General features: G+C 44.9%; 1 protein-coding gene across 2 annotated transcripts in view; it reads right to left on the reverse strand.

Moving 5' to 3' along the window:
* The window catches only part of SMARCAD1 (SNF2 related chromatin remodeling ATPase with DExD box 1), an 809,617-nt gene that overhangs the window by 82,227 nt on the left and 707,503 nt on the right, over positions 1-19,887 (reverse strand). For both annotated transcript variants that reach the window (XM_078676227.1, XM_078676228.1), the window contains exon 21: positions 18,503-18,621. In XM_078676227.1, the coding sequence (XP_078532353.1) occupies positions 18,503-18,621 (119 nt within the window). The remainder of the gene's footprint in view (positions 1-18,502; positions 18,622-19,887) is intronic.

Genomic DNA, 19,887 nt, shown 5'->3' on the forward strand with positions numbered 1-19,887 from the left:
ACTTACAGGTGATGTCATGTCAAAACGTACGTCATTCCCACCTTTCACAACTGAAACAAAAATAAAGAAATCACAGGATTCAGTATCAGGCCTTCTAACAGCTGTTGTGGCCTTTATAAACCGGCTATTTGCTCATCTGAGCAAAGGAAGCCTGATTATCAGGAAAGAGGGAGTTAGCGTCGGCATTTGAAATTCTTGGGCGACTGTTGGAACCGTTAACATGGTACCGACGACGTTTCAGGGGCAACAGCGCCTAGAAATGGCAAAAGGAGCGTTCAATCAGCTCACATGAGCAGGTACCCTGGTTTCACTAAAACTCGTTTTAGCGTCATTAACAAATAATATATATTCCTATGCGGCAAACGACATTTTTTCTAACTGATAATAGCCAGCTTTCTAAATTGACAAAGGCACTCGCTGTGAACGTCGTCTAATACCTTCTCGAAGACTTTTATTCAAGCAATAACGATCCTCCAAACTCAGTGAAAACGGCACCGTAACAACTGCTGCCAAATTGTGGGCTGCAATTAAAGAAATCCGAAGACTAAATAGATCAATCAAGGGGGGGCACTTGTGTCTACGGATCAAAGCCACGACTCTCAAGAACATTTACACTTAAAGCCACAAGATGGCACGCTAACACAAATCACGGGAATCTAGAAACCTATTCATGCTCAAAATCAGGGAAGTTTAGGATTATAACTCATTACAGTTTTTCAAATCCCCAAACTGCCAAATTAAACTATGATTTCTTCGTCCAAATATCACAAAAAGAGAACTGAGCATTTACTGTTATTGACCTCAAAAGTAAGCCTTTAAGAAATGTACACAACTGGCAGTTAGAAAATGGCAAAAACGGCAAGTATCAAATTTAGAGTGAGCATATTTTTGCAACAGCAATGTGTTTTTTTCCCCAAAGTGTCCGAGTGGAAGTAAACACAGAAAAAACGGAAGATGGATGGGGTCAAGCTTTTTATGTTCACACACCTATATTTTTAGAGAAACAAAAACCAGTGGGGAATAGAAATTATGCAGCCATACATTATCCAGCCAACCACAGACTGAAATTAAGTATATTATAAAAAAGTATTAACTTCACTGAAAAGTAAAAACAGCTAGAAACTGACTTCTGGCTCAAAAGTGTAAAACCAATGAAATTCACAAGCTATGATAATGAACGAGCAATGCACTGGCATGCAGGAACAATGCTGGTGATTGCCTATCAAGGCGATATTCTGATGGCCCAACCATCTGCAGAAAAGTAGAATGATGTAGATAGATTGTAGATGGATCACAGGATACTTCAGGTTGAGAACAGGATATGTTTATTAAGACACAGCACAGCAGTACACCTCACCAGCTGACCAGACCTTCAACTGACAAGTGTGGAACCTTCAAGTACAAAGTCGAATGTACATAGGTATACTGGTAGGCTTAAGAGGTATGAACATAGAGAAAGGTCTAATGACCAAAGGGGGCCATGCTGCGAGGAGTACAAGTTTACTACACATCTTCCTCCTTTACATGGAAAAGAAAATAAACAAACAAAACACGAGCAGAAAGCAGGAAGCATGGGAGACAACAACAATTAACATCAAGACAAATAGGAGTTCAGCGACGTCATGGACTTCCAGATGATGAAGGCGAAGAAGCATTTCGTTTTGGGTCAAGGGTGAAGAAAGAAACAGGATTATCATGACCACCTACTCTCCTTCGACAATAAAAAACAGAATGACGATCTTCTGGATGGATGTTCAAGAAGAAAAAGTTGAAGCCAGTTCTCTTACAGTCCAAGTTGAAGTTCTGGACCAGATGTTTCAGTTCTGGTTCTCTTTCTCTGGTTATGGGCCTTTTACTGTGGTTAGGGCCTCTAAGTTTATTTTATTATACTTTTCGTTGGACTATCTGTCTCAGTACTGTGGGCTATGAGGCCTGGTTCTAGTCGCGGAACATTCTTCCCGGTTCTAGGAACCACTGTGTCACGATTTTCAGTCGTGGTACTGGATCTTTTGTCCTGGTTCAGGGAACCACTCTGTCACAAATCTCGGTTGTGTCTCCTCCCGGTCCTGGGACCTCCTTTGTCCACTCCCGGTACCGATTCTGGGAGTTCGGTCCTCTTCCGGTCCTGGGACTTCCTTTGCCCTCTCCCGGTACTCATTCTGTAGCCTTTGTTGACTTGCTTTGTCTTCTCCAGGTACTGATTCCGGGACCTTGACTCCTTCTGGTTCTGGGGCCTTTGACCCCATCTAGAGGCTGATGAAGTAACACACTAATAGAAGCAATGGGGCTTTATCCTATGTGGGTACATCTGCATCTGTAGTCCCATAAATGCTTCATTGGTGTATGACCTGCCGCCTCTTCACGCAAACCTTTTTTTTTTAGAAAGGTTTTATTATTTTCAAGAATTTCTCCCGCTTCACTCGTACTGCCTTAATTTGTCCGGTCTTTAAGAAACAGATCAATAGTGTGAACTTCATACTGCCATAGTCCTGGTTCTTCTGTAAACCTTTCTTTCATAAAACTCTGTCGTATTCTTGGTTCTGAGAGAACCTTTGTCCACTCCTTGTTTGGACTTACATAGACACAGTCCTGTTTCTGGTTTTGTTTCACTCAACTTTCATATTGCGTTTTCCATTTTTGCTAACTGGAAGTGTCACTGACAGGGAAGGCAGATACGTGTTACTGAATGGAGAGTTGATGGGGTACAAGATCGCCATGTTGGGAGTTTACGGGCCTAATGTTGATTCCCCCGCCTTTTTTCAGGAGCTTCAACTGACACTGCTTAATTCTGACATAGAACGGTTAGTGATGGGGGGCGATTTTAATGTGGTGCTGAACCCAGACAGGGATAGTACTTCCACCTCCCCAGACTCCAAAGCCCGATCCAGTCATGTGCTTGCTGATATTTGTTCTCACTTCTCCCTGATAGACATAGAGGCCAGGATGCACCCCAATGCGCCAGAGTATACACACCATTCTGGGTTCCATGGAACTAGCACTAGAATAGATTATTGGTTGCTTTCCCCTGGAGTCGCTGGATGGGTGGATACCCTTTCCACTCTACCGCAAACTTTTTCAGACCACTCCCCCATTGTACTGACCCTGCTAATTCCCAGACTGGGTGGATATGAGAGACAGTGACGATTTCCGGGAAGGGCCCTGCTAGACCCGGTTTTTACTGAAGAGATCTGCAGCGCTATTGAAGAGTACCTTGACATAAATACCGGTTCTGTGAGCACCTGGGCCACGCTGTGGGAGGGTTTCAAAGCCACCATTCGCGGGGTGTGTATCGACAAACATGTGGGTGCCCTGAAAGAGATTCGGACCACTCTGACCCGTCTTGAAAAAGACATTGCTAGGATGGATGGGGAAGTGTCTAGGGACCCGTCCGAGTCGACAGAGGCCAAACGGCTGGAGTTGCTATCGGAATTCAGGGATACCGCTGACAGAGAGCTGAAATTCATGGGTAAATATCACACGGCACGTCAGTAGGGGGAGGGAGACAGACCAGGGAAGCTTCTTGCGCAACTGCTCCGCCCCCCTCGACAAGCGGCTTACATCACAGACATAGTAGACACTCAGGGCTCCCGACAACACTCCACTCCTGCGGTATGCAGCACCTTTTTGTCGTACTACCAAACACTTTACACGTCGACACTTACAGGCGAACAACACGACCCTGGCCCCTACTTAAACGAGATTGCTATGGTGTATCTTGAGAAACATATGCAGGAATTTCTTGCTTCTACAATCACCCCAGACTCTATAGTGGAAGCCATTGATTCCTTGAAGGGCTCTTCGGCACCGGGACTAGATGGTTTTTCTGCTGATTTTTACAAGGAGTATAATGAGGAACTGGTGCCACAATTGGTCGAGGTATATGCGGAGGCACTGGAGGTCGGAACGCTGCTTCCAACGCTTAGAGAGGCGGTAATTGTGCTTCTCCCGAAACCGGGGCGCAATCCTTCTTCTTGTGGCTCCTACAGGCCACTGTCCCTATTGAATCTGGACTATAAGATCCTGGCCAAGGTTCTTGCGATACGCTTATCGCTCCTGATGGAGTCCATTATTTCCCTGGCGCAGTCCGGATTTGTCCCTCATAGATCCACCTCTTTCAATTTGAGGACGTTGTTATCTGTGATACACAGGATGGATCCATCTCTCCCTGCTGCAGCTGTATGTCTTGACGCAGAAAAAGCGTTTGACACTCTGGAGTGGCCCTTTTTTTTGTCGATCATGAGGCGAATGGGAATGCCTGAGATATTTGTGGCTACGGTTGAGTTATTATATACCGCTCCTACCGCGCGAATACGTCTGAATGGCACTCTCACGGACAGTTTTTCTCTCTCGCGAGGCACCCGTCAAAGATGCCCACTGTCACCGCTACTGTTCATCCTAGCGATGGACCCTTTGGTGCGGCATTTTCAGGAGAAACATCTGCACAAAGGGCTTCAGTTTCGTACTGGTCCTCTCCTCGTCTCGCTTTATGCGGATGACACGATCCTGTATGTCCGTATGCCACAGACGAATTTGGAGCCACTGTTGTTGGAGATAACCCGTTTTGGAGAATATTCGGGCCTCCGCATAAATTGGCACAAATCGGTCATTTTCCCGCTCACTCCCTCCATCTCCGAATGACCTTGTGCCTTTCCTTTGGAATGGAATACAGACTCTGTTAAATATTTGGGGATTCATGTTCACCTCGACACTGTGTCAATTGTCCGCTTAAACTATGGGCGCGCTCTTGATTTTTTAGAAGATCACATGGAGCGATGGCTTCGCATCCCTCTAACTATGGCAGGCCGAATCGCCATAATTAAGATGATCGTGCTTCCACGGTTTTTGTACTTATTCAACAATATCCCAATACCCCTTACCAAGATTTTTTTCACGCAACTTCGAACACTGTTATTGAAGTTGGTATGGGGCGGCAGGAACCCTAGGGTATCATGGCATGCATTGACGCTCCCCTATGAGCGTGGCGGATTCGGAGTGCCGGATTTCTATCTGTATTATTTAGTCGCACAGGCTTCGTATGCCTATTACTGGTTCCATCCTGATGCCAGAATTATACATTTAAAACAAGAGGCAGACTTGTGCTTATCGCTTAGGACACTCCTCCCCAAAGGCTTTCCCCGAGACCCGCTTGACAAACTGTGTCCACCACGTGCTGGGCTTGGGATAAATTACGCAGATTGCTACACATTGACACACTCTACTCTCCTGCTCTTCCCCAGCCCAATTCCTACTGGCTTCCTATCACCGACGAAAAGGTGGTGCAGCGTACACTAGACAAATTCCACTTAGACACTATTGGGGATCTTTTCCCGGAGGGACATGTTTTCTCCATAACGGAAGATCAGCGCTTTACTGACCGTACCTTTATGGACTCTTTCACATTGACCAGACTTAGATCCATGCTCCGAGCAGGATTCAGCACGTTCCCACTCCCCCCTGAAGAAGCTGCGATGCTCACATTCATAATACAGAATCAGACGGGATCACATATTGTCTCTATACTATATAGGTTATGTCTTGCCGCTCTTCCTTCGCAGGACGCAGCAGTGCGCGCAGCATGGGAAAAAGATCTGGGTAACCCAATTACCAACGACCAGTGGGCAGCGTGCAGTGCGGTCACAAGGGACGTATCTTTGATGAGTAGGCATAAACTTATACATTTTAAATTTCTGAGACGTATGTATTACACCCCTGTTCTAGCTCACAAGATTGACCCAAATAGATCACATTGTTGTCCTAAGTGCCGGTCACCGCAGGCTGACTTTGCCCATCTTTCCTGGACATGTCCGCGATTACATGACTATTGGCTTCAGGTGCACCGACTGTTGGGGGATATGTTGAATTTGGAGTTGATGCCCACTCCTGAGGTAGCTCTGCTTGGCTATGTAGTCAATTTCCCGTGTTCTACACGCAAGCTGGCTGCCATTGGCTTGCTACTGGCAAAAAGAGAGGTTGCATTACTGTGGGGAGCCAGGCGGGCTCCCAGTGCGCAGGCCTGGCTCCGCAGCATGTCGCACTGCAATGTGAACAGTGTGGAGTACTCCGAGCAGATTCCTGTAGCCGCCCGGCCGCTGGACTTTTGGGGGCCATACCGCACCTACACCGAGAAACTCACGCAAGAGCAGCAGATTAAGGTGATTAATTCCATAACACAAGAAGGGGTGGGCTAAAATGTTATGCTGGTTGCACTGTGAAGAAATGTACCACTGACAGGATGCCGGTTTCTTGTCCACTGCATGCATAGACGCTGTGATTGTGGGAAACGGGACGGGTGGCCGTTCATGAGGTTATCTGTGATATGTTTGGTATTTATGAGACTGCTGGTCCTTGCAGGCCCCGAACTCAATGTGCCCTGGCTTGACACGAACCGTGAAATTGCTTACGCCCACCGGGCGATGATATTGTGATTCTGAATTTGATGTACCGGCTGACCGGCTCTCTTATACTCACCTCCGCTTGCACACTTACTTGGGGTTTTATTTTTCTGGTATTATTTATTTTTGTGTACCTCGGTTCTGACACTCGAATACGTTACAACAAAACTTTTTCTTGTTTTGTTTTTGGGGAGAAAATTTGAAAATGTGAACGATGCTGCATTGTATTTCATACCACTCCATACAAATGATTGTGATAAAATGCACTTAATTTTGTAGCAAAACGCTTGTATATGTGCTACACATGTTATTGAGTGGAAAACTTTTTGCGAATAAAGAAATTTATAAAAAAAATAAAAAACTTTCATATTGCGTTGACTTGACTGCAGTTGACTAGTACATCATTCTCTTTACATCTTGAGATTAATTACTCAGTAGGTTTATATTATAATATAGCTTCCACTCACTCCTCAACCATTGAGAAGTTAACGAAAACACATTAAATACTTTAAAAATCCACCAGGTGGCACTACTGTAAAAGAATAGGAAAGCCTTAACTTTAACTGGATTGCTCTTACCTGACGTTTTGAGTTATGGCTGGTTTCTAAACTGAGGGGGGTTTCAAAGTGCAGCGTTCTTGAAACTGCTGAAGTTAGCCACATTGTATCCACTAGGGCACCAAAGCACACGCGCTTAACAGTGGTGAACCGCTGTGTCGATTGATGACCCCGCGGAGTGACTGGGCGGCCCGTGGTGTATTGCTTTGAAGTTACGACTCTGGGATACTTGTTACCCACATAGAGCAACTTGTGACAGTGCTTCATACAGGTGTTATTTCGCCATTTTTAAGAATTTCTCCACCTTATGAGATCACACGAAGGGTTCTGCCTGATTGGATCATCATAAGTTCTATTATCACCCTGTCCTGAGGAGGCCATGATTGGTTGGAAGGCCGAAACGCGACCGCGTCGACACTTTCCATAAAGAGTCTGATCTAATCTTTAAATTAAAGTGGAATTATATTCATTGACGCATTCCTTACATTTAGGGTCTATATCTTTTTGTCGGACTACCTCGATGTGTACTTCCTAGAACAAATAGGAGGGCACTTAGCTTTTGCTTTAATTTTTTCTAGGTGATAAAAGGAATTATTTTGTGATCACGTGTTTTTTGTACAAATCTGGTGTATTTGGTTCTCTTTGTTGTATATATCTGTGTACATATGTATGTATATTTGTGTAGAATGTAAATTTGAAATCTACAGAAATTAACGGATAATAATTCCTTGTGATTACGATAAATAAAATATGTAATCACATCTTTAACTAATCGTGATGGTATCTATATTTGTAGCATAGTGGACGAGTGGACAAGCGTCCCTAATATAGGAGAATTAACAGTCCCCTATTAGTTAACTATTTAGATATCTATTCCTCCTTTTCCATCGTTCTAGTTTGCTAACAGTGGAAGTCCAGCACTTCATAACGATGTATGCATTCACTCACCTATTGTTTTTGCGGCATCGTGGTGCGTTTAACTCGGTCCTCAGTAAAGTAATACTTGGTAAGTGTTCAACGTGAAGCAGGCAGTGTAGCGTTGTGTTCTCGGAGCAAATGTTGCCATGGGATCATAAAAACAGAGAATGAGGCTGTGAAAATGGCTTCCTGACGTTCGTGACGTAACTCGTTGTGTGATGAAGTATTACGTTGCGCAGAGAAAGGACTGCAACGTGGAGGCAAAAACTAAGGTAATGCTGTTGCCTAGAAACGATTAGAATGTGCAGGATTCGTGCGTGCAAAGAAGGACACACACATACACGCGCACCAGCAGCTGACTCACGGTTACTGAGGAGGACATCAGGAGTACCTGAAATCACTTTCTTCTTTTTGGCGATTTTCTTCAAAAATGGAAATCGGGACCACTGGATGGCAGCAGTTGGGCCGAGTACGGTGAGTTTCCTGTCTCTGGCAGCAGTGTCCTTGCAACTTGCTACGATGGTTAGAGTTTCTCTCGTTCATGGAAGCAGCTGACAGGTTTCCTTTGTCTTAATTAATGTTGTTACTCCTTCTAATTAAGTTACTGCTAGCAGATGGGGAAAACTTGGGACAAATTTGTGGCTGATTCAATTTCTTCTTTTTAGTATAGATTAATTCACGGCTGGTTTCTTCTTATTTTCTGGCATATTACAGGTTTCTGGATAATTTTAGTTTCGTTTTTCCAAGTTTTCTTGCGTTACTCAGGTTACTAGTTGCTGGTATTCTTGTTTCTTACTGCAGTACAATGGCACGCACTCTAGGGTTCTTGGTGGGAGGTGTTGCACGTGCTTCGCTGTTCTTCTTGATTTTCTTCTCTGGTCAGCTAAATCATTGCCAAATTGATGTAGATAGATTGTAGATGGATCACAGGATACTTCTAGTTGAGTTACAGGATAGGTTTATTAAGACACAGCAGAGCAGTATAGTACACCTCGCCAGCTGACCAGACCATTATCTGACAAGTGTGGAACCTTCAAGTACAAAGTAGAATGCACATAGGTATACTGGGAGGCTTAAGAGGTATGTACATAGAGAAAGGTCTAATGACCAAAGGTGGCCATGTTGCGACGAGTATAAGTTTACAACATAGAACCTCGTGGCACAGGATTCTGTATGCCACCTGCCCTGCGAGAGAGTGGCCAGCCAAATGTCAGGTTGGCGCTCCTAAGGTCCTCCAGGTCTTGTGAGACATGGACAGAGTCAGAGAAGAAGTCAAAGTGCTGGGCCCACTGAACCCTCCGGATCCATTAGAGTCAGCATGTGCCATCTGGAAAATTGTCCGAAAAGGACGCATTAGACCTGATCCCCAAGAGACTTCATAATCACCCACACTGAGGCCCAGGATTGAGCCCAAACATTTGTGAACATCTTTGCATCGCTACAGCAGTGGAAAGGCCTTGATTTCTTCTATGTCCAGGATAGGCTGCATGAAACAAAATTTTCTTTTTAGAGCTCAGGTGGGACTTTGGCTGATTCACTGAAAATCCCAAGGATATCAAAAGGATGGCCATTGTCTGCAGGTGGCCTGTGACCAACGGCGGCGGGCACACCATGAGAAGCCAGTTGTCAAACTGTGGGAATACATGTCTCCCGACCTCTGAACTTAAGCTGCAACCACAGCCATCACTTTATTGAACACCCAAGGAGAGGAGGCACCTCTGAAGGGCAGCGCAGAAAACTGGAAGTGTTCTGACCCAACTGTAAACTGCAGGGAGGTTTTGTAGGACTGCAGGATGGGTAAAGGAAAATATGCACCCTGCAAGTCCAGGAACACCATCCAGTACCCAGAAACCAGATAGGATCTAATCAAGAGTGCGCATTTTCAATGTGTCCTTCAGAAAGGCATTCAATGATTAGACATTGCGCATAGGCCGGAGGTCTTTGTCCTTTTTTAGGATGAGGAAGTAGCATTGACTGTGCATTTGTGCAGTATAATATGGACTCTTCCATCAAAATAGCAACGTATTTTGCTAAACATCACTCTAGTGTGGGTAGACTATAAGATGGGGCGAAACGAAAGGCAGGGCCAAGGCGCTTTAAACAATCGACAAAACCACTCGGTCAGACATAGTGGATCTCCAGTTAAGAAGAAAATACAATATCCTTCCCCTCACCGGTAGATCGTGGTCTTGAGAGAGGTGAAAAGGTCCAGCACCCCGGGAAGAGTTAAGAGGATTTCTGCCCCGATTAGCATGAACAGCCTCAGCACCTTCACACCCTCTGTCCTGAAAGGGCTATGTTTGTAGTTGAACTGGCTTGGAAGACTGAGGCTGCTGGTAAGCTAGGCCAATAACCCCACGGATCCAGGTGCAGCACAAATGTCTTGGATACATTTGAGAGCGGAGTCAGCCATTGAAGGGCCAGTCCATAGATATCCCTTGAAAACCCGGTCTAATCGCATACAAGCACTCTTTGTAAGCACTCGACTCGTGCCAGTAGCAGGTTGGTGGTGCTCAGGCCTGCGCACAACACACATTTTGCTGTGTCCTAGGATTGTTTAGGCCACTGAGTTCCTCTGAAACAGTCGTCAAGATCTTTGTGGCCATTTACCTTTAAGTATGGGATGGATCAGGGCGAGAACTCTTCCCTGTGTCCAGTGAAGTGTCCAAACCCTTGGCCTTCTCTAAGTCCACGTACAGATTGTAAACATCATGTTAACGCGGAAAATAATCCCCAATATCTGTTCTATTCTAGAGAATTTGTAGAGTGCATAGCTACCCAACTGGCCTCTGCGCTAGAGACAACACACCTGCCAGACAATTCACGTGCACTTCCAGTTATAAAGACAAAAAAAAGAAGAGTTTTTATGCGTTTTCTAAAGCTGTATTCTAACTGGTAGTTTCTGATGTAAGCAGGAAGTGCATTCCAGAGTTTAGGAGCTAAATAGGCAAAGGAGCACCCACGCCCGCTCCTTGCCTTCTTTATCCTGGGTACTGTCAGTAACTGCAGATTCCCGGACCGCAGAGACTTCCTGGGATTGTAAGGGTTGAGCAGTCGCTGTATGAGCTGTGGGCCTCTCCCATAAATAGCACAATGGGCAAAGCAAAGTACATTAAAGTTGATTCTTTTCTGCAGCGGTAACCAGTTCAGGGCTGCTAACACCTGTGCTGCCAATTGGTGCTTTCGGATTTGTAGAAGGATCATAGCTTCAGTGTTCTGAACAACTTGCATACTCTTTAGCAAAAACTTGGGACTTCCCAGGTAAACAGAATTTCCATATTTCAGGCGAGAATTCACCAGTCCCTGCATGATGACTCTCCTTTAGGAGAACGGCAGCTAGCATAGCAGTTTTCCCAAAGTTCCTAAAATTCCGAAGAAGCTACAAGTTTCCTGGCTTGAGTTTCCACGGGGGGATTAGGCTATTTGAAGACATTCAGTTGGTTAGAAGTTTTTCCTGTTTCTGGAGTAAGAAATATGACAATCTGGATGCCATCTGCGTAGGATACTAGGCCAAGGCTATGTGCTTGCTCAACCTTAGCTAGGGGTAGCACATATACATTAAATATTGTGGGGCTAAGGAAAGAGCCTTGTGGGACCCTGCTTTTAAGTGATGACTAGCAGAAAGCAGGGATTCTTCACAAACCTGGAAGGCTCTATTTTCAAGGAAGGCTTCCAGCCACTTGAGTGAGGCTCCGGAGATTGCAGTCTCCTCCATCCTTTGTATTAGGATGGGATGGGAGACTGTATCAAAGGCCGCGCTGATGTCTAACATAATTATAGCTGCTGAGCCACCTTGATCCTAGACTGACTTAAATTTCTTCTGTGGCTGCTAACAGTGCAGTTCGATACTACTGCGCGGTCTCAAGCCTGTTTGGGTGGGGATAGAATGGATGTCTGTCCAGATGGGAGGGCAGGTGTTTTTTCACTTACTTCGCCAAGGCTTTGCTCGCCATCGGGAGCAAGGAAATTGGTCTATAATTATAGGCACGTGATGGATCTGCTGAATTTGTTTTTCTGTTTGAGTTTCACGATTACATGTTTCCACCCAGGGGGGGAATTCGACTGTCCAAGGAATTATTAAATATGTTTGTCACAATGGGCAGGACTGCATTGCCCCCTTCCCTTGGTATGTCTGTGGGTGTTGGGTCCAACGTGAGGCAGATTTGATAGCTTTTAAGGTTTCTTCAGTTACCTCTTTGCTGATAGCAGGAAGCGTGATCATTTTGGCCTTGGCCGGAGAATCAGCACGTAAGGTCCTACTAAGACCAGAATCTTTTAATAGGGAAAGGAGGATTTTGTTTATTTTATCAAGGAAGAAACTAACAAACATATTACGGCATCTTGTTGGGAGAGTTATTCTCGCCCTAAGTGGCCATGGGTATGTCCAAACATGGGTCCCTTGCTCTCTATGCCACTGGAATCAAGCTAGTCTGGCTGATGAGGGGTGATACCCCGAAATAGGTCCCAGGATACTTGTTTCTAAACCATGGAGGACCTGGTCTGACTGTTCCCATGAGGAACATGGTCAAGTCCGATTTGCATATGGCTGAGTCCCAAACTGGGGTGGCATAGTGAGCAAAACACAGATCTCTTGACTGTATGTGAATACTTGAAAAGTTTCAGCACTCCGTCCATCATCTTGTTGTGTTTGCTGTGTTCGCCCTAATTGGTCAAGGGTATGCCCAGACGTGCGTCCCTTGCTCGCTCTACCACTGGAATCAAGCTAGCATGGCAGATATGGGGTGATACCCCAAAACTGGTCCCAAGATGCTTGTTTCCAGTCCAGGGAGGACCTGGCAGTTTGGGCTGGACTGTTCCCACGAGGAGCATGGTCAAGACTGACTTGCATTTAGCTGGGTCCACACTTGGGTGGCATAGCGAGCAAAAGAACGACGGATTAAACCCAGATTTCTTGACCTGGGGTGAGTGGTTGAAAAGGTTTCAGCAATTCGTCCATCATACTTTTGTGTTTTCTCTACTACAGAATGCTTCAGATGGGGGGGGGGGAGGGGGGGAGGACCAGAGGAGCTCAGGGTGGCTTCATTAGGCTATTCACCACATAAAATAATGCTTTGGACGAGTTAGTGGCGTTTTCTATCTTAGTACTAAAATACGAGAGTCCTGCTTGTCCTACAGCACATTGGTATTTTTTAGTAGCTTTTTTACAGGTTGTCTTGCTAGATTAGTCGTACCATTTTCTCCATTACAATCCATTTTTTAGCTTCCCTTTTCTGTACTACAAGCTCCGGAGTGAACCGCGGGGCAACTCCACCGGGACGGTTGACCCTTTGAAGCCTCAGAGGGATGCCTGTGTTCAAGGATTTGCTTAGCCAACTATCAAACTTGTTATAGCTTTCCGTGGTATGCCCTTCCATTGCAGGTGCAGAGTTAGCAAGGGAGCCTTCCCACTCTACATCATAAAGCTTTGACCAGCAGCGCCTAAGTCTGGGTGGAAAAGGCTGGTTGGTTGTAGTCCATGTGGGGGAAAAACGGAAGGAGACAATGCAATGATCTGACTCCAGGTTTCGGATTGGATCGTCTGTGGTCATGTTTGTAATATTAGTAAAGATGGGGTCCATTAGGTGGCCTAGTCTATGGGTTGGAAGTTTGACAAGTTGAGTACACTGTACCATTGCCAAATCTTGTGATAGCATTTTTGCATTATCATAGCTTTCATCCTCGAAGTGCATGTTTAAGTCCCCCAATAGCGGGAAGTTAGCCTTCTGTATTTGTATTGTATTTGTGGGTATTTATTAAGCGCAGCCTATCGCTCCGGAGGGAGCATCATGGCGCTAATTGTGCGTGGATGGGATTAGATAATGAAAAAATCTAAATAGCGGCCATCACATAAGTATCAGATTGCTGATAGACCCAGGTCTTCAGTTGTTTCCTAAAGAGACTCTCAGTCTCGACCAGTCTGAGGTTTAAAGGCAAGTTGTTCCAGGCCCTAGCTGCTAGGACTGTGAAGGTTTTTCCGCCCCTGGTTTTGTATTTATACCTCGGGATCTTGGTAAGGTTACCACCGGAGGATCTCAAACATCGTGCAGGGTTATAGTGGACAAAACGGTTGGCGAGGTATTTAGGACCTGTGTTTTTCAGGGCTTAGAAAACTGTTGGTAGGAGTTTGAAAAGGATCCTCTTGTGCAGTGGCAACCAGTGGAGACAATTTAATGCTGCTGAGGCTGAAGATTTCCTGGGAAGTTTTAACACTAATCTTGCAGCTGAGTGCTGTACACTTTGCAACTTCTTCAGAGTGGACTTTTTCACTCCAGCCATCAACCCATTGCAGTAGTCGAGTCGAGAGAGTATTAATCCGACCACAGCCGATTTCCTGGACGCAATGGGGAGGAAGTCAAAGAAATTTTTTAGAGATTTGATGAGTCCGAAACAGCAACCGGCCGTGATCCTGACGTGATCATCAAAGGAGAGGGCTGCATCAAATTGCACGCCAAGATTGCGCGCAGAGGTCACTGCACTAGGCGGGGCCTCTGAATCTTTGGGCCACCAATCCTTAGGGCAGAAAAGCAGATCTTTACCTAATGGTATGATTTCAGTTTTCCCACTGTTGCACCTCAAGTGGTTTTTATTCAACCACTGAAATACCTCCGTGAGACAATTCTGGAAACGCAGCTCTGTATCCGTGCATTTTTTGTCGATAGAGACGACGAGTTGGGTGTCGTCAGCGTAAGACGTGACCGGGATCCCATGAGACTATCACAGCTAGGAGGGGTGCCATATAGATGTTGAAAAGTAATGGACTTAATATGGACCCCTCCGGTACTCCCGATGTAATGGTTTTTTCGCTGGATAGATGGGGACCCAAAGACACAGATTGGGACCTATTAGTCAGGAAAGATGTTACCCATGCCAAAGCTGTGTCTGTCACGCCAATCTCACGCATCCTATCAATCAGGATGGCATGAGAGATTGTGTTGAACGCTGCTGTGAGATCAAGCAGGATGAGGACGGCTTTCCTGCCCTCATCCTGCAGGAACTTGATGGAATCGGAGAGTTCTATTAGGGCCGTTTCGGTAGAGTGGCTGGGGCGAAAGCCAGATTGCTGGGGATGCAGAATGTTATGGTCCTCCACAAAGGCTTTTAGCTCCCAGTACACTATCTGCTCCGTGATCTTTCCTAGAGCAGGCAGAAGTGAGATAGGGCGCATGTTTGTCAGGTCTGTGGGGGATTTATTTTGCTTTTTCATTAAGGGTTTCACGATGGCCTTCTTCCATTCGTTGGGCACTACCCCTGAGTCTAGGGAAGAATTGATGATGGTGTTGATATTTGGATTGACTGCCTCAATTAAGTGATGCAGTATGCGAGGGGGACAGGAGTCAGTTGGTGCTCCTGATTTGCAGGCCATGATCGCTTTGCGGGTCTGTTGGAGGGAGACAGGTTGTAACCTGCAAAGGGAATGATGGTTATAGACTACCTGCTTCTGTGGTCCTAGAATGGGAATGGTCAGGAGGGGCGGGAAATCCTTTTGAATGGTAGCAATTTTTTCCCCGAAAAAATCTGCAATATTGTTGCACAAGGTTTCAGAGGGAGGGATTTCAGGCTGGAGAGCTTTGGGGTGGGTGAAGGATTTAACGATTGAAAAAAACGTTTTTTGCTTCTGGTGGGCGTCGTTGATAGCTTTTGTGTAATACTCTTTTTTGGCAGATTTTATGCTTGAGAGGTATAGTTTCCTCTGCTGAACATAGAGGGCTCTGGATGCCTCGTCATATGGAGACTAAGTTCTGCAAGCAAGTCAGACAGAGCTTCGATTAATTAGGCTGCTGCCCCAGGGGGGCGATCCATCAGTATACCTGAAATGGTGAAGGTGGGGGGAGAGCTCAATAGAGAAGTACAGGCTCTCGCTCCCCAGGACATCAATAGGTGAGAAGTTCCCCTTCTCCACTGTCATCACCAAAGGCTGGTTGACTCTGATCAAAGTCAGAACCGAAAAATTGTTGGAGTGCTGCAGTGTGGATCAGAGGCAAAGGCATGGTTCTGTCCGAGTTGGATTGAGTTGGGACCAGGTGTGACGGTACAGCTTATTGAAGCAAGCCTAGTCGGGCCAAGATGAAATAGGCTCTGAGTCAGCTAAGACTTTTGTGACTGGGTCTTCTTCTGGTGGCACTGATGCCAAGGGGTCGGGCATAGTTTTTGTGCCAGACTGGAAGTAGGCTCTGACTTTGAAGAGGAACCAGAGGGGGCTCAAGGGGCACGGACAGCACAGAGGGCAGACCTGTCTGTGGTAATCAGATTGGAGACATCCCCACATCCTAGGCCCTTGACTGTGTGCCGCAGGAGTGCCAATGACTGAGACATCCAAATTCACCAGGGGCCGTATTACAGATGGTGCCCTGGGGAAGCAACGGGCATTTGCGCTCAATTTGCGTGCCCCAGGGCACTTTGGTATTATAGAAGGGAACGCAGATGCTTGTGCGTCCCCTTCTATAATACAGATGGTGCTGGCACACTTAAAGCACCACCGCTATCAACAGAGGGTGTTCCCTCATTTGCATAGGGGTGTGCCCTATGCAAATGAGGGAATTCCTTTGACTCTGCGCCTGCGCCATATTACAGACGCGGGCGCAGAGTCAAAGAAGCCCTCAGGAGGCGCACGATCAGTGCGCCATTTAAAAGGTGGCGCACTGTCAGTTCGTCTCCTGACAGCCGCCCTCTGAAGGAGGTAAAGGGGATCCCATGGACGCCCCAGACCTCCCCTTGAAGGCTGGTGCAGTCACTGACTGCACTCGCCTGCAAGGGGATCTCTAAACCCCTTTTTAAGTGCAGGTGGGTGCCGCCAGCACTGTGAAATTACGGAGCAGCTGCTCTGTGTTTTCACATGAATGTGCTGCCCTGGGGGCAGCGCGAGTTCGCGGCTGCCCTGGAGGCAGCGCATACACCATAATGGGGCACATTATTAATGTTTGCGCCTGGCGCACGTTTTGAAAGGTGAAACAACAGCATGAAATGCAGACACAAGCATTGTCGGTTGTGTCTGCATTTCCTGCTGTTGTCACGAACGCGGAACGAACCCTGGGCCTCCATAATTGTGAGGATTGCCAAATAATGAGGCGAGCAGTTGGTTGAAATTTTGTGGCCACTGCCTTGACACTGTGAAGCCAGTTACATGAAGGGTGTCTGTATCCGCTATATGTGCTACTAAAAGTATCCTTGGATGACCTTAATTAAAGATTGGTCTTCCCCCGTTTTAAGCTGAAGATAATTATTGCTCAAGAATAATTCCAAGTCCTGAAGATGACCGTATAATAATAATATAACGGTCGAAACGCCGTCGACGCTTCTTTGTGGCTCAATTTGAAATGAAGGACAATACTCATGTTTATGTTGTTCCTTTATCTCGATATGTAATGTTTTAGTCTGCCCCTTGTCTGGTTTGTATGTTCCCCCTTTTTGTATTCCAGCATTTCTTGTCTTGTGCACATTTGTACGTTAACTAATTCTTTTAAGGAACTGTTGATATATGACACAATAAATATGTGATTTTTGATACTAGTACTCTGTTTTAAAGGGCCTCTTTAATCACTTTCTTCATCTCTTTTCTTTTGTTTTTTCTTTCCTTGAACTGTTGAAAGTATTTTTTAACTTCAGTGTTTCTTCTCCCTGAACCTATTGTTAGGTGTATTGATTAATTTATGCTACGCCATGTGCGAGGGAGTCCCCAGAAAGACAGCTGCTCTTTCCAATTTAAAAAGTATTCTTTCTGGAATTCGACATCTACCTGACCTTCCCTGGACTACAGACAGCTACAACTTCCGTTTGCTTCAACTGTGATCTGCTTCTGGGGACTGCACTGATATTTTTTGACTATGGGAGTCACGTATACCACTACATCAGTGGCAAAGACCTTGGCCTCTCCGTCATCGAGGACACCCCAGACTACAATCCCGTCCATAAACAGGAATACTTTGCTGCAGACGATCCTGCTACCGAGGTCCCCATCGACAAAGAAGACCCCGATGGCTATGAGGTCGCTGGAAACTTTGCAAAAAAAACTCTCCATTGAGGATCCCGAATATGTATATTATCTTGCCATCAAAGTATTCACCCTTGTCGACAGAGTAAATAATGCCTGTGTCTAGCATGGCTATGGCTAAATGCAGAGGTCCACTGGAAGTGACAAAAGCTCGTAGATGATGACAGTGTAGCACCCACTACCCCCGCACATTAACTCCCTCTCCAACAGAGCTCACTGCCCCAGTCAATGCTACTTCCACCTCTCTCTTAACTGACTGCTGCAGCTAACCAAAGCACAGAAGAGCCCAGGATCAACACTAACAGCAAGCTGTAGGGAGCAATGCCAGGGAAGAGCTGGATAGCAATGGAGAGAGGCAAATAATGTGGACTGCAGGCTGCCTTTTTACAGAGAAAACCACTAGCCCCCCTCTTCAGAAAAACATGCTCAGTAAATTAGTCTACTGCAAAAAGCAATATCTCGGACTCTGAAATCAAAAAAAAATTGCTTTGATGGTGAGGAGCCAAATGGGACAGATGTGGTACTTTGGAGCGGCTCAAATGGAGTACACATTACACAAATAAAGTCAGTAATTAACAATATTTGGTTATCTTCATGGAATAGAACTGCATACTATTTACTCATTTGAAGAAACAATTTGAGTTTACCTATCAGAAATCTGCGTTTTCCCATCTAGTCTGAGGTATCGGTGCTCATGATGTTTCAGGAAAACTTCTAAAATGTCCAACATCATAGTGAACTGGCTAAACAACACAATTCTATCACCCTGTTGAAAGAAAGAGTAATTTTTAGTGTACAATTATCAAAAATGCACACGTGTCTACAGTTGCAAACTGCCAAAATTCCTCCATCCCATCAACATTCGGCTGGGAACTATTACAAGCATACACAGACTGAAATATTGAGTCTGTTTAAGAAGGATGCCTTATTTTCCATTCCTGAAACAGTGTATATTTATCATTAATCTACTGCTGTGTTTTGTAATTGAACAAGTAAAAAAATTAGTTAGACAAGCACATAGAACCTACTTATGGACAACAATCTAATGTTCATGTAGATATTCAGTGGAAAGACTGCACACACCCATTTGAAGACATTTTTCAGCATGCAGTCTAACAGGAAGGCTTCTGAATAGATGCGATGACATGTCAAGATACCAAAAATGTTGGTCATGACCAGTCCTTTGAGCATACAGTGGATTCTAGAACACAACCATCACAGCAAAATACAAAAATAATCACCTATCCAAACATAATGCAGTAAAAAAGTAATGCCCAAACACCATGAAAAATGTAGCAGTGTGAGCTGCACAGAGAATATGAAAGGCAAAATATATTTTAGTTATCATTGTGGCACATGAGAGGATATTACCTGGCTATTTTATCCATGTGACCTTCAGCTTTAGATTTTGAAAATCATAAAATACAGTCCATATATAAACAATAATAAAAATAAATACTATAGAGATAGCTTGTATGGACAAAGAAACAACTGAACACTTTATATCCTAATGGGATAAATTAAACAATGGAAATGTCATGTTCCCTTTAAGGTTCCCAGCATGGAAAATGTATTCTCAGTAAATGTTTGCTTGGTAGGCCATTTTAGGGGGATTTCATTAGTGTATGATTTTAAATAACTATGCAGCATGAGGTGTACATTTATTATTTGCATTACCCTTTCAATTAGGTTAGAATTGATGGGTGACTATACAACAAGTAGATTTAATTTATTATGATGAGCAAATTCATGTCTATCGTGGTCTATTTTTTCAATTTCTTTTTTATTGTTTATTAGTTTTGTTTACATGTGACAACTCAATCATGAGTACTCAGGTATTTTTATTTTTTCATATTAGGGTTTCATTGGTTTGTTCATATGTGATATGTTAATGATCACTAGGCTACTTATAAGCATCAAAAGTCATTTGGAAAGCCGTTTAAAGATTGCACCCGTCTTAGCACACAACTTAGGAAGTAAGGTTTATTTTATTTTGGTTACATGTGACAAGCCAATCATGAAGGATTATGAG

Source organism: Lissotriton helveticus, chromosome 2_1 (assembly GCF_964261635.1).
Source record: "Lissotriton helveticus chromosome 2_1, aLisHel1.1, whole genome shotgun sequence".
NCBI classification, from domain to species: Eukaryota; Metazoa; Chordata; class Amphibia; order Caudata; family Salamandridae; genus Lissotriton; species Lissotriton helveticus.